The sequence below is a fragment of the Pundamilia nyererei genome, unplaced genomic scaffold, assembly GCF_000239375.1.
Source record: "Pundamilia nyererei isolate P.nyererei 1_Seehausen unplaced genomic scaffold, PunNye1.0 scaffold00038, whole genome shotgun sequence".
Classification (NCBI taxonomy): Eukaryota; Metazoa; Chordata; class Actinopteri; order Cichliformes; family Cichlidae; genus Pundamilia; species Pundamilia nyererei.
The window spans coordinates 1,058,793-1,073,465 of NW_005187439.1; the positions used below are offsets into that span (position 1 = coordinate 1,058,793).

Genomic DNA, 14,673 nt, shown 5'->3' on the forward strand with positions numbered 1-14,673 from the left:
AGCTCTAAAAATGTTAAACACTAACACCTGCTTCCTGTATTTTCCCCTTATCAGCAACACTCTCAGAACTTTGCACACACTTTATTTGATATTACAATGAACATTCTTACTCTCTGATGCTTACTGTCAGTGTGTTTTAGCTCAGTGCTGAGAGGTTTGAACAAGTTTTTATAGAAATGGTCTCAGGAGATGTTTAACCCTATTCTGGAATCCCGATTACTGACTTTTCTGACTGTATCTCCATATTTTTATCTCTAATCTCACCATTTTTCCAGTGGTAGTGGTCAATCATATCCAACACTGAAGGAGATGATGGATTGAAGAAAAGACAGTGTGAATGCAGAAGGGAAGAAGGAGGAGTTGGTTTCTCTGAGATGTCTCTGTCACACACACATATACTGTCCAAGTATGCAAAGATATAGTCTTACCCTCTAGGGCATATTTCATGTCTTGAGCGAAGAGCATCCACATGACCTCTGCGCTGACTTTACCCACATTGAGCTCTTGAGGAAACCTGGAGGAATAAAGAAGTAAGACAGTAAAAATACTCGTTACTCTGCAAGTAATGGGGGTCACTGCAGCCCCTTTCCCTTCCAGTGTAACTGGAATCTGAAGGATTTTTGGAAATATTGTTAAATGTTACCCTTTAAACTTGTCTTGATCATCTGTTTGGCTGTTGTTACTTTGCTTATGCTTCACTGAGCCCAAACATCATATGATTGGGGGTTTATCCAGGATATCATTTAATATCTCAACTTGAACACAATATATGTGTTAAGCTCTAATCTAAGCTAACAACTGACCAAAAAATAGTTATTTGAGTTTAGTAGCACACACAGATCCCACCGTCTGGTTTTTAAAACCTGTTTGTTTTATCATCATCATCATTTATGCATATAGCACTTTAAAAACACACCTGGCAGACCAAAGTGCTGAACAATACAAATATAAATATAGGAATAAAATAGCAAAAACCAGACAGAGCAATAAAATTAATAAAAATGTCAGTTACCCACAGAGTTAAAAGCCAGGGAATAAAAATAGGTTTTTAATCAGGACTTAAAAACTGGCACTGATGTAGCTTGTCTAATATGGAGAGGAAGGTTATTCCAAAGCATCAGAGCTGCAACAGAGAACGCTCGGTCTCCTCTAAGTTTCAGCCGTGACTTAGGGACTGAAAGCAGCAGCTGCTCAGCTGACCGAAGCGAACGAATGGGGACGTGGGCCTCAACAAATCAGACAAATAAACAGGTGCCAGACCATTTAGAGATTTTAAAACCAATAAATGAACTTTAAAACAGATCCTAAATTCAACTGGAAGCCAATGTAGAGGCCAAAACCAGAGTGATGTGGTCGACTTTCCTTCTGCCACTTAAAAATCGTGCCGCAGCATTTTGCACTAGTTGCAAGCGCGCAATTGTTTTATGTTGTTATTATTAAACCTTATTGATCAAATCTCTGGTTCAACCCTGGCCATCTTGGTTTTTTAAATGTTACTTCCCTTGATCTATAGCAAACCAGAAGTAGATTTACTGGGACTTGTCCTGGTTTTGCAATGCCTTGTGGCAGTAAAAATAGCTGAATAAATAAAAATAAAAAGATTGTTTATAACAAAAGAAAAGATTCTATTGCAGCGTACAAAGCTTTTGTGTTTTGGAGATTTTTTTTATCTAGCACCTCCACAGACCACACAGTTTGCTCAACAATAAAAGTGTCATTTATTTTGTTATTATTATTTTTTATTAAAAAATACCTGCCACCTTTAGTTCCTAGTTGATCTTTTATACTTCTATACTTTTGTAGTAAACAGTCTTTTTTTTAGGTGTGAATAAAATGTGCTATATGTCTTTAAACATTCATTACAATAGATATATAAGTTCAAAAATATAATGCACTTGATAGTTCTGCTCCATGAAGACAACTTCTGCAACAACACATTTCCCAGAATTAGAATATAGAAGACAAAAGGAAAACACTGACTGGTTAATGATGGGTGTGTACGAGTTCTTATCCTCCTCAATGATGGACACAATGAGTGTGATGAGTTTAGGCCAAAAGTCCAGATTCTGGATGCTTGGGCCCTGCTCTTCCGGTTGACTCTCCTCTTTCTTCTCCTCCTCTTCCTCTTCCTCCTCTTCTTCTTCATCCTCCTCCTCTTCATCATCATCTTCAGCTTCCTGACCCTCTGCTTTTTCCTTCTTCTTCTTCTTCTTCTTGTCTGGCTCGGGCTGCATACGTGAAAAAGAATATGAAATAAAGGAAGAATTGACTTGCCTGACATGTTTCAGTTCTACACGGAAGCAGAAAACAAAACAAGTTCAGAAGTTTTCTTGACAGTTGAAATTTCGATGAATAATTTATCATAATATGACACATTTTAAAAAATGTTCTTGCTCCATATTTATGTGATAAGATTTTATACACTCCATGAAGCTGAAAATGACACCATTAATACATATTTTTAATTTATTCAGGAACTCGAATGGTTTAATGACTTTAGACACACTGATACAAAAATCTTTCTTGGCAAGCTTAAAAATTTCCCTTGTTCTGGAAATATTTCTGTGGCTGCTACAGATAGGGGTTCATTAGAGCATCACTTAAACCAGGCTGCAGTGCAGATTAATGTGATTAATATTGCAATTTGAGGAGTTGATGTAAAAACTGAGAGTTAAATCTGGTGTTTGCTTTATTTAAATATTGTTAAATCAACCACAGAATAGGGAGAAACCACTGTAGTCGCATGAAAAGTAACTCATAGATCTTTGTAACACTATACAACACTGGATAGTGATAGAGAGCAAACTACTGCTTTCTATCACTCTAACAGACATATTGTTTAGGGTTTGGCTGTAGCTGATGGGAAATACTGTTGTATTATCACTTCTCTCAGTCAAACATTTACAAATTTCCCAGAAGATGTATTGATCTGTTGTGGAAGCTTAAAACATGTCGATACTTAGCCACTCACTGCTTGGACAGCGGGTTGAAACTGGCGGTTGAAGAGCTCCAGACAGTTGTTAAAGATATACTCGTAGGTGGAGTTCAGGCAGGCCTTGACGCAATCTCGCACCACGTTGGCTGCACGGGGAGGACTCTGCAGTTCCAAGACCTGCGTGAGACCGGGCATTGGAGTGGGAAGAAAGAACACAGTGGGTGAATATCAGTGTTATCATGTTATTAATCTAGAATATAAATTTGTCTGATAAAAAGCAGGACGCTATAATCTCCAGAGAGGGGACGTGGGGTGGCAGTGCAGTGTTTCCGTATAGTATACGTTGTTACTGTATTTTACATTCTTTTCTTTATTTTACCAATGCTTTAAATTTTGTGTTTGCAGCTGCACCGTAGTACCAGCAAGAACTAATATAAGGCCCTTGCTGTTCCTAGCACTAGCCACAGAGAAGTGTAGCAGGAGGGACAGCCTTCCCAACAAGAGAGCGAGGAAGAGACAGAGGAAGGTGTAATTAACATGATAAGAAAATAGATGGAAGGACATAATTGGAAGAGAGAGATTCAAGTAAAATAATTAGCTACTCTGACCATGCGCTACTGCTAACAGCTAAAGTATAGCTTTTAATTGTCGCATGCTGCACTACAGTGCAACTATGATGTCCTAATCCAACAGCAACCCTACCAACCTGATTACAAAGGGGAAAAATGTATATTTCATATAAAGTGTATCAAAAACATCTATTTATCCATCCATCTACATAAGCTCTATAAACAAGTTAAAATCTATAAAATACATTTAATACTTTGAGTCAATACTTCATCATTAAAGGCATCTAACCTTCTAATATAACAGCAGTGTTGTGTCTGTTTGGTTTTAGTGCTATGATAGTAGTGATTATACACTATGAGCTGATTCTACCTTCATTCTGAAGAAAGTGATGCTGGTGAGAAGATCCACAGTAGATTTGAGGTCACTGAGGCGAGCCTTGCTGCTGGCTGGGAAGTTATTCTGCACATAAACACACACGAACACTTGGTTAATTATGTTTCTTCTAAAATGCATCAGCCTATTTAGGTCAGGCTCTTCTAGGCTCTTATATTCTGTAACTCTTGTTCATAATGGTGATGAAACTGTAACATTCATCAAATCAAGCACTCAATTGTATAACAAGCAAAACGTTTGGCTACAAATGGAAACCAATGCTATATTCACATATTTCTGTAGGTCCAGAATTAACTTAAAATTAAGAAAATGGACAACAGCTGGGTGATTTTTTTATTGTTATTTTTGGCAGGAAATAAGGAAACTGCCTTACAGCAGAAGGGGGTGAAATATGTAGTAAGTAGTCCGTGTAGTCTAGTTTGACTTCTGCCCTCTATCATGTGCTATCTTGTGAACGACTGAATTAATACGACCGTATTCTCTGTTTGCAGTTAAGAAACTATTATCAGCAGCTGGAAGCTCTGACTCACTCTGTACATGGAGAGATCGATACGCAGGGAGTTGTGCAGCTGATCCAGGAGCTTCACAAAACGGTCTTTCTGTTGGGAAAAAGAAGGAGAAACTCAGATTCTTGTACTTCTGTCAAACAGTGAGGAAGACAGACATGAATGTCCTCAGTCTGTGTGTCTCTACTGAACATACTGTATACAGAATTTGAAAGCAGAAAAAGAAGAGATGTGGAGATAAAAGAATGATGCGTCTCACAAAAGTGTCAAAAAGGAGATGTGCTTTTTTCTATGCAAAATACAAACTGAGCTGCATGAATATATTTGCAAGTTGGAAAGCGGGTTTGGCACTTTCTGGTACTTTGCACTTTATGACCTCTGCTGAATCCAGGGAAAAACTTGGATACAAAAATAGATTGGCATTTATATTAGGCTTTTTAATAAAAACATTTGACCATTTTTAAAACCACTTTATTCATTCACATATTCATGGATGATCCATATGTCGCTCCTGTACTGCAGGAGCCAGGGATCATACCACTCACGCTGCTCTACCTAATGAGCCACAGCAACCACAGCAACAACCATTCAGGGACTTTCTCCTCTCTTGTTGAAAATACTTGAGACGTACAGTATAAGCAGTATAAGTACATAAATATAAGACTTCCTGTGCAGCCTGAGAGTACACGCAGAACTTGTTTGTGATCATCCTTTGAGATTCTTCAGCAGAATCAGAACTACAGGCAGAGTTTTCACCTGGTGAGCATAAAAGGGAATTTACAGATCATCAGATACAATGTAGGAGATGACTGAGTAAACTTATTTGCAATGTGTAGTTACCACTCAGGGAGCAACGCATGCAGCGTGAGGCAGAATTCGCGGGATGGTGAAAGTGCACATTTTCATTCTCCTGTTTCCGGAGATTTTTGAACTTTGTTCGGAGAAAGTTTCACATTAAATTCTCACAGGTGAGTTTGTTTGGCTGCACTTTTAAACAGACGCATCTGTTATTTCTCTGCTTTTGCATATCAGACAGCTACTCAAGACATATGTTCCACCCCTGCTGTGGACTACAGTGCATTCTGGAGGATCATTCTGTTATTAGGTATTACCGAACCAACCAAGAGTAGAACTTACAAAATAAAACTGTTAGTGTTCAGCAGAGCTCTTTGGTGCTCTGCATCTTAGTTAAATACAGGAAGACATCTGGACGGGAACAGCCAGGAATCAAACCAGCCTGTGATCGATGGCCAGTCAGCCAGTACAGGCATCCCCAATGCTTATTTTTAATTTTTTCCCCCTCTATCTTCCTTCATATGCTTTGGCACCAGAGATGTATTTACATGGAAAGGCAATAAAGCAACTTGAAACTGGGAGAGGGACCGAGTCCTCTGCTGTGCTGGGAGTCACGACGTGGCTGATAAACTGAGGAGGTGAAAATATTGAGTTTAATCGAGAGAAAATGAGGGGGCAGAAGAAAGAAGTGCAGGCTTTCTTGTTAGTCATTACAAATGATTAAAAAACCCAAACATTTATCTAACAGGTAAGGACAGAGGTGGATACTAAAATGGGTGCATTGCGATTGTGTAACGATTCTCAGTGTTTCGTGTCCTAAGAAAAGTAAACCCTCATGCTTGCATAACAGCTGAATTGTTAACATACTGCACAGGGTTTCCCTTTGTTTTAATCCTGGGGTGCAACGATGGACAATAGCCAACAATAACTGGCACAAATGAGCAATTAAAAAAATGTGACTATCTGTGCGTCCTGTGATGGCAGGAACAACGAAAACAGTTAATGACTATGTTTGAAACAGAGACCGATACACAGTGTGGTGCAGCTTTGTGAGTCACCGTTAAGAAAGTAAGAAGACAAGTTTGGTGATGAAGGAGAAAAGATGAAGGAGAGGGAGGAGGGAAATCCACTAACTAGTACAAATACATACCCAAGATCAAATCTGACTTAAAAAGCTTCAGCTGCTAATATTATTTATTTACTATCCAAAACTCTGTGAAATAAACATTTTTTGTAACTTTTTTCCCCCTGTACCAAAGAGCTGTCGTCTACTTTTAAAACCACACCACTGAGCCATATGACACATCCCTTCATTACCAGGAACATTGTTTTTAGTCATCCCCACACAGACCCTCCCGCTGCTGTAAATACAGTTATTTGCTGGGGAAACTTGGATGCACCAATTTATCTGTGCAATACTATTAAAATAACCTAATTAAGACACCAAATACTGAACACACAAGAGCGCATTTTGTTTCTCCAAAATAGATTTTTCTCCAATTTAACATAAGGTCAGCGATCAGTCGGACGCTATTCAAATCATCTTTTAAAGCCATGGTTGCCAGGGTGCTGGAGCCTAAACCAGGGAAGGCTCGAATTAAGGACCACTGCCTCGCTGCGGTGCACATTAATGACATCTGCTTATAGTAATCCTTATGATGATTAGATTTTGGAGTTTTATTATATTGGTGCTCCCCTGGATAAGCCTGAGGAAGTGTCTGAGGGGAAGGAGGTCTGGGCTTCTCTGCTTAGGTTGTTGCCCTGTGACCCGGCCCTGGATAAATAAAAGCAAATGGAAGGACTGATGGATTAAATCTGCTGAAAGCAAGAAAATTAAACCAAAAAGTGCCAAATACATCAGGTCCTTGTGGCTATTTCCACAGATTTCCACAGATGAGTTAGTTCCCAAAGCCTCCCATTTTAAAATGTCCAACTTTACAGAAGAGATGAACACGTTAATAGGTTGGTCCCTAAAGCTAATTTTGCCATTAGGTAGTGGCTGCTTCTGCTGACAGATCATAATCACAGAGGAGGCAGCAGCAGGCAGTCGTCTGCTAGGCTTCACCTCAACTAATTCAAGTTACTGAACCTGACCTCAACTGTGTCGGAGCCTTACTCTGAGGTCAGCTTCACTAAAAGCCTCTCTGAGAAGACCGTCCCACTGTTTTGGTGAGGGAATTCTAATATTTCAACATTTTAACACAAACAAATAAAACCCCAGCAGGTTTCTGTCTCTGTGTGTTGTAGCCAGCCTATAGAGACACCAAGCTATCCAAGCTACCACTGATCTCTGATCAACCTTCTCGTACAGCTGTAACCAGCCTAGAACCTTAACTTAAAGTGATGAACATGCAAAATGTCACCGCTTTGATTGTGTGAAACACCAGAAACACTTTTAACCTAAAAAGCATGAAAAAGGACAAATCTTAGTTTTGGCCTTTAAAACATCCCACCGTCCCCACGGTGTCCTTCCCCAGAGCAAACCCATCTTTGTCCACCACGCTCGCCGCTCGTCCTCTCTTGGTAATGATTATACGCCTTGTTATTGTAGCTCCTCCCCACATGCTGACACCTTCCTGTCCTCTGCTCCTGTCACAAGCTTTTCTGATGAAAACAAAGATATGATACATATATGTAATATATTTGCATTGTATTCCATATTCTTAGAGGACGGCCGTGTCAGCCACTGTGATATTAAGGATTTTCTGTAATTTGTATTATGACTGAAACTGTATTGACTAGATTTGGCGAGCCTGTTTTTTCTTAGATCACTATTGTTGCTCGTCTTGCTCTGGGGTCCTGTGGGACATTCAGGTGGTGCTGCTCAGCTGGAGACCTGTAGATGCTTTGCTTTTACTTTGAGTTCTCCTGTTTTTGCTTATTTATTTATTTATTATTTACTTTAAATGCAGATATTTAATTTTAAACTTGTAACACTGTAATGGTGTGAGGTCTTGGGGAAGTTTTCCTTGACAAAGAGACGTTGACCTCAAAGGACTTCCTGGTTAAATAAATGTTAAATAAAGAAATGACACTTCTGTGTAATCAGATATGGAATAACAGCACGGTTTAGAGATCTCTCTGTAACAGTGAGATTAAGGTTGCAGACAGCCATGAAAATCACAGCCACGAAGCTCATCACAGTCCTGACTCTTTATTAACAGCAAGTGTTACAACGAGGGTTACTCTGTGCGACCCTGTACTCGCAATATGAACGGTTACCTTCTGTTAGAAGATAAAGAGCTTCTCTGTGTCTTGTTCAATCAGTGATCTGTGCAGCAGTCTGTACTGACGAGGTCACTGAGTGCAGCATAACAGTTATACTGATGTTTAGCGTTACTCAGATTGTGGTTTGTTGTGCTTTGCATGTATATGGTGGCTGCACTGTTTGGAACTTTTAAACTAGAAATACATTTCCTCTTTGGGATCAATATTCTATTCAGAATCAGAATCAGAATCAGATCAGAAAGGGTTTTATTGCCAAATGTTGAGCGGGTTTACAACATTAGGAAATTGCTGCGGTGCTTCAGTGCAAACATACTGTTATAAATTAAGCTTAAATAGACATGAAAATAAAAATGAGAATAAGAATTAAAAGTGCTAAGTAGATAGAAAGATATATACATGATATATACATGAGTGCAGGTGGTGATCAGTGCAAACATGGAATGATGCAGTGACACAGCGTAGGGTCATGTGTTAGTGGTGGGAACAGTCATACGGTTATTGTTCATGTGTCCAACAGCAGAGGGGAAGAAACTGTTCTTATGGCGAGAGGTTCTGGTGCGGATGGACCGGAGCCTCCTGCCTGAGGGGAGCAGGTCAAACAGACTGTGTCCAGGGTGAGAAGGGTCAGCTGAGATCCGAGCTGCACGCCGCAGTGTCCTGGAGGTGTACGGGTCCTGCAAAGATGGGAGTCTGCAGCCAATCACCTTCTCAGCAGAGCGCACAACACGCTGCAGTCTCTGTTTGTCCCTGATAGTGGCTCCAGCGTACCACACGGTGATGGAGGAGGTGAGGATGGACTCGATGATTGCAGTGTTGGCAATCATCGAGTCCGTGTTGGCAGGTTGAATTTCTTCAGCTGCCTCAGGAAGTACATCCTCTGCTGGGCTTTCTTGATGACGGAGGTGATGGTGGGCTCCCACTTCAGGTCCTGGGTGATGGTGGTACCCAGGAAGCGGAATGAGTCCACAGAGGTGATGGGGGTGTCAGTCAGGATGATGGGGGGAGTGGGGCTGTGTGCTTCCTGAAGTCCACAATAATCTCCACTGTCTTCTGGGCATTCAGCACCAGGTTGTTGTGGCTGCACCAGGACACCAGACGTTCTATTCTATTCTCTCTACTGAACCCTTTTTCGTCCTGACCAGCAGACTGTGTCCTTCTTCTGCCTTCGACCGAATCTTGGGAGGTCTGAGAAAGTTTTGTGTAAAAACATTATTTTTGGTAACTTTATGACTAATGGGGTTAAACAAAGGGATCAATCTCAGCGTTATCTATATATGAACCCAAATCACATCCTTGTTTCCTCCTTCTGAAATTTCCCCACACATTAATGAAAACCGCTGCGAGCTGCTTTCAGCACCACAGCTTCTGCTTTTCCCGTGTGGAGCAGGTGCACGCTCACCACAAGCCAATAAAAGGCACCTTAAACAAGTTGCTGCAGGCAGATGACATCAAATTATCTTGGAAGGAAAGTGCTTGTATTGCTCTGGTCGTGCAAAGACTGTTGCCCAAAGCAGAAAAACACTTCAATAAGTCTACAAGCCAAACAGAAGTTGGTAACAAACCATGAATAATTCGACTACCAGACACGCTCTCAGGCTTATTTAACCCTAGACAATCTGACGACCCATGTACAGACTACTCTGTGTCATGCTGTTAAAGCTCCGCCGGTCACCATTTTCAGATATAATGGAGGCTTGCCAGTGCACTTTACTTCTGTCTTATCATTTTGAAAGAGTTGCAGAGGAAAACTGAAAAAGGCTCTGCAATGATGAAAAGCCGGGACATTTGTTGACATGGCTGGAACTGATTGACAACATTTTATTTTTCCCTTTGGGCATTTATCTTCTGAACTACATGACTTTGGTTTAATAACACAAACAAACACACCGGGAAGTCACATCCTGTTCAAAAGCTGTGGAACGATGATCTCACAGCACGTTTCCCTGTAAGGAATCAGTTTTATTTGTTTGCATATTGTAAGTAACTTTTGCACAATCAAGTCTTACTAATAAAACCAACATATTCAAGTGGTTTTCCTTTTTCTTCATTAAATACACACTAACAGCAGAGCCAATCCACAGAGAGCTTCTTCACCTTAAGCCAATTGGCTGCAATTCCCCTACAGGGCGCTCAAAATATAACAGGAGCAAATGAAGATTAATTATTTACACCTGCTTCATGACAAAACAGACCACATTGATGGTGTTTTTAAAGTTCACAAACATCGCCCTGTTTATGTTTACTAAATAAAATGAAATATTAATAACGTGTGTTTTTGTCTGACCCATGAAATGGATACTTAACAGTAGTTCTTCCAGGAAAACTGCTGTTATATAGACTGTTGTATTTTAAGCCCATTTCTAACACACTGTGCTGACATCTACCTTCACAGTGCCTCTGCTCCCACTCACATCCAGCCACACTGAGGGTCTAAAATGGCCCCAAAATGACTCAGAAAAATCAGCTCCCCCCCATGAAAGAACCACTTCAGAGGAGCGAATGTAAGTTTTGCCATTATCCAGTAAATTTGCAGATAAAACATTTTACACTCAGCTTACATGAACCTATTCAATTTCCTGTGACCTACTCCACTGCAAAAGTGCTTTTAAAGAGCAGGGATTGCTCATCAAGTTTGCTGCTGCTCCTTAGAGTTTCTTTTTTTCTGATTAAAGTACTTGTCAAACAAGATATTCACAGCATCTTCAACTTTACGGGCTGATGGCCGGCGAGATCCCAGATGTGAACATGTATAACAGCTTGGGGGGCAAAGCCAAACAGGAGCACACTGCAGATGCTCAGTAATTGTTCCCCAGGAAAGTTGGTCTATGTGAAAGCGAGCAAACAAAAAAATTCCAGCGAATCCTGTTCCCATTGACAGAATGTACAGCTTCACCCGCAAGAAACAGGTGGGAGGTGTGAGGCACCAGCATGTCTGTAGATATTTGTACCAGTCTAACACACACACACACACACACACACACACACACACACACACACACACACACACACACACACACCTGCTCTTCTCAACAATGGCATTAAAACTATCAGCTGATGACATGATTTCAGAGATGAATTACGGCAGAAGAAGACGGGAGGAACCGATCAATACGATGGTATCTGTTTCCAGACAGAAGCAGGGTCGGGTAGAGAAAATAGGAACGAGAAGATGGAGACGACGACGTCTGGCCCGTGGATTATGTTTCAAAGCTGACAGCGAACGGGCCTGAGGGGGTCTGACACCGTGTAGTTCCCATAGCACTTCCTCCTTTTTGCTTTCTTTGTATCGAATGGAAAGGCTCAAGTGAAGTCGTACAAATCAGAAAAGCACCTCATTGCCATGGCAACAGGTGCTTTTTGGACTGGCTAAACATTCAAGGCAATAAATAAATAAATAAAAGCAATAAAATCCCAGGAAACGGAAGGTGGAGGTAAATAATGCCTAGGTTTTCAGAGTGCTGCGTATCTTAGAGGAAGCACAGCAGCACTGCAGAGGGCAGTAACACAAAAAAGCTCCAGCAAATGAAAAGAGGGCAAAAGAGACGAGTGTCACCGAGCAGATGGTTTATAAAGAGAAAAAAAACAAAATAAGAAAGTTAGTGGTGATTGTGGTTCAGTGTAAAACTACAAAAAAAGAAAGAAAATAAATTAACAGATCAAGTCGATGCAAATAATTAAACACAGCGACTCAATGATTTCAAGAAGATGTGACTCATTAATAAATGCATCTCTTTAAATATATATTATAAATCTGGATATACTAACCATAGCTGGATATTCAGCAGTGACTGCGGAAACATGATGGGGCGAAAGCATCGTTCATTCAAAGCAAAGGTCACCAGCATGTCACGATCCCGGGTCATGTGACCCAGCGTTTTGAGTTTTAATATATTTTGATGTTAATGGTTCAAGTTCATTAGTTTATCTACGCTCATTTCTATTATGCTTAGGTTGCCGTCATAGTCCATCGTTTCTTAGACCTCTTTGTTGTCACCCCTGTGTTTACGTTTCCTATGTTTATTCTAATCAGCTGTTTCTCCATGTGTTTCCTGCTCACCTCCTGCGTGTGTTTTCACTCATTCCTCGTCGTCTGTTATTCTGCTATGCTCGTGGCATGTTTTCCAGGATTTTCATGTACTTTTGCCAAGTCTTCACAGTTCAGGTTTTTCAGGTTCACGCTCAGGTTTTTTTTTATGTTTAGCATTAGTTCACCCAGTTTAGGCCAGTTTTTAGTTTTGCCTTGTTTTGTACAGTTGAAACCAGCCTTTAATAAATGGCTCACTTTCAGTTAACATTAAGTTTGTTTCCGCGCTTTGTTTTGTCTGCATTTGGGTCCTTTATTCTCCACTCCACACAGACACTGTCACACAGCAGGAATCAAACCAGGGGGCAGTGAGATGCCCAGTGCTGGGCATACATGAACAGGACAGTTAATATTTTTATATTTTTATTACTACTACTAGTAGTAATAATAATCAGACATGAACCAGAAATGCGGGTAAAGTCCAAGACCACCTCCTCCAAAAAAAAAGAGCCCCTAGACATGGATCAGAATTGGTCTGCAATTATTTACTTGAGAAGATCGAGACCCATTTTTCTTAACCCCCCTTTTCATTTGATATGTACTTGAAGATGTAGACTTAATTTGAAACTTGGAATGGCAAAAAAAAACCTATTAAATCTCGGAGGTCCTGTCTCAGCTTAGAAAGAAAAAACTCATCCAAATCCATCCACACAAACCATTTGGAGTCAAAGAAATGAACCAATTACACGCAGCCACTTTGGCTGAAGTACGAATGGTCACTAAAACACCTTTTATTCAGTCCCCAATGAGAAGGAAGCTGCAATTATATCAGCTTCAGCCAGCTATTTTTGGAAAACTGAACACTGTATGTGCTCAGTCTCATAAGTAAAGCAGAGTTTGATATGATGACATATGTGCTTTACATTTGTGGTTGTCATATCAGTTTATTTGTGCCTCCTGTTCAGTAGCTTTAATGCCTTGTTAAATCTTTTTAAAGAAATTTATTTAAGCACTTTGATGAATTTAGATGAGTTAAATTAAGAACCTTCATATTTATGTACAAAGCGAACATTTTAATAGAAAAACATTCATTGGTGCGAGTTGCAGAGACTCGACTGAATATTCCACGCACAAATTCAAACTTTAATATTTCGCCGCTGTGCATTAATTACTGTCAAGTCCTTCAAATATTACTGACGCCCCGTGTCATCAAACAGGGAAAGAAAACAGCCTAATGAAACATTCTTTATTTGATACCCACACAGAAAACGAGTCAATTTAGTGAAATTAAATGAGATAAGTAAACTTATCCAGGCTGGCAGCTCAGAAATAGACCTGCAGTGCCGTGGCCCACAGTGAGAGCAGGTCTGTCTGCTTCCCCTGACCCTTTAAAGTAGGAGCACTCAGCCTGAGGATGCTCGTATATCGTTAGCGCCCGAGTGTGACCAGTAGGAGATTCGCTATTGGCAACCATCCCAGGAGTCATTAAGCTCGGCCTCTAACTGTCATTGTCCCCCTGCCTGTGGCTCCTCTGGGGTCCACGAGCCAAATTTGCGCCACCTCGAAGTTCAGAGCCATTCCAAAGGTCCAACAGCGATATGACATTACCTTTTAATGGGGCAGATTATTAGCAGAATAGAGATAAACCTGCTGGGTTTGTACGGCCGCTCTCATGGATACCTACGTAAAATAGACTGCAAGGCTTCAGGCGTTACCTGGGTCACCTTCTGTGAGAAGACTTTGCTCACTTTAGGTCAAACTGTAGCTTTAAAGCTACATCATCAAATACCATCTTAAAAGATTAAACTGCAGTCAAGATTCTCTAAAATTCGGTTCTTTTGCTGGTTTTGTATCTTCTTTGCTCTTTTTGGTGAATATAGTTTGTTTTTTACTCCTAAAATGTTATTTTCCAGTCGAGCTCACTGAGCTCCTGCACAAGAGTTTGCAGAGAGAGAGTTAGTTTCAAAGTCGATGCCAACACAGCAACTACAGCCGGTGTTGATCTAAATAATCCTGATCATGATATGGATGTAGAAAAAGAAGCACACTGTGGACGTGATGTGGTGGGAATTACTGGAATAACCGCACTGGCACTTTTGTTGGTGGCTATGCAATTACTTTAACTAATTTTCCAAGACATGTTTAACCAAAGTGTTTGCTTCTATTCAAGGAAATCGACACTTAAAATAATAATAATTATTATTATTACCAAGAAACTGGAG

At 40.4% G+C, this 14,673-nt stretch overlaps 1 protein-coding gene across 1 annotated transcript in view; it reads right to left on the minus strand.

The window, feature by feature from the left end:
- LOC102212800 (protein unc-13 homolog B-like) overlaps positions 1–14,673 on the minus strand; it is an 85,759-nt gene that overhangs the window by 31,009 nt on the left and 40,077 nt on the right. The window contains exons 15-19 of the mRNA XM_013910196.1: positions 4,429–4,497; positions 3,875–3,964; positions 2,972–3,112; positions 2,183–2,228; positions 496–514 (exon numbers count right to left, since the gene is read on the minus strand). Coding sequence (XP_013765650.1) covers positions 496–514; positions 2,183–2,228; positions 2,972–3,112; positions 3,875–3,964; positions 4,429–4,497 — 365 coding nt within the window. The remainder of the gene's footprint in view (positions 1–495; positions 515–2,182; positions 2,229–2,971; positions 3,113–3,874; positions 3,965–4,428; positions 4,498–14,673) is intronic.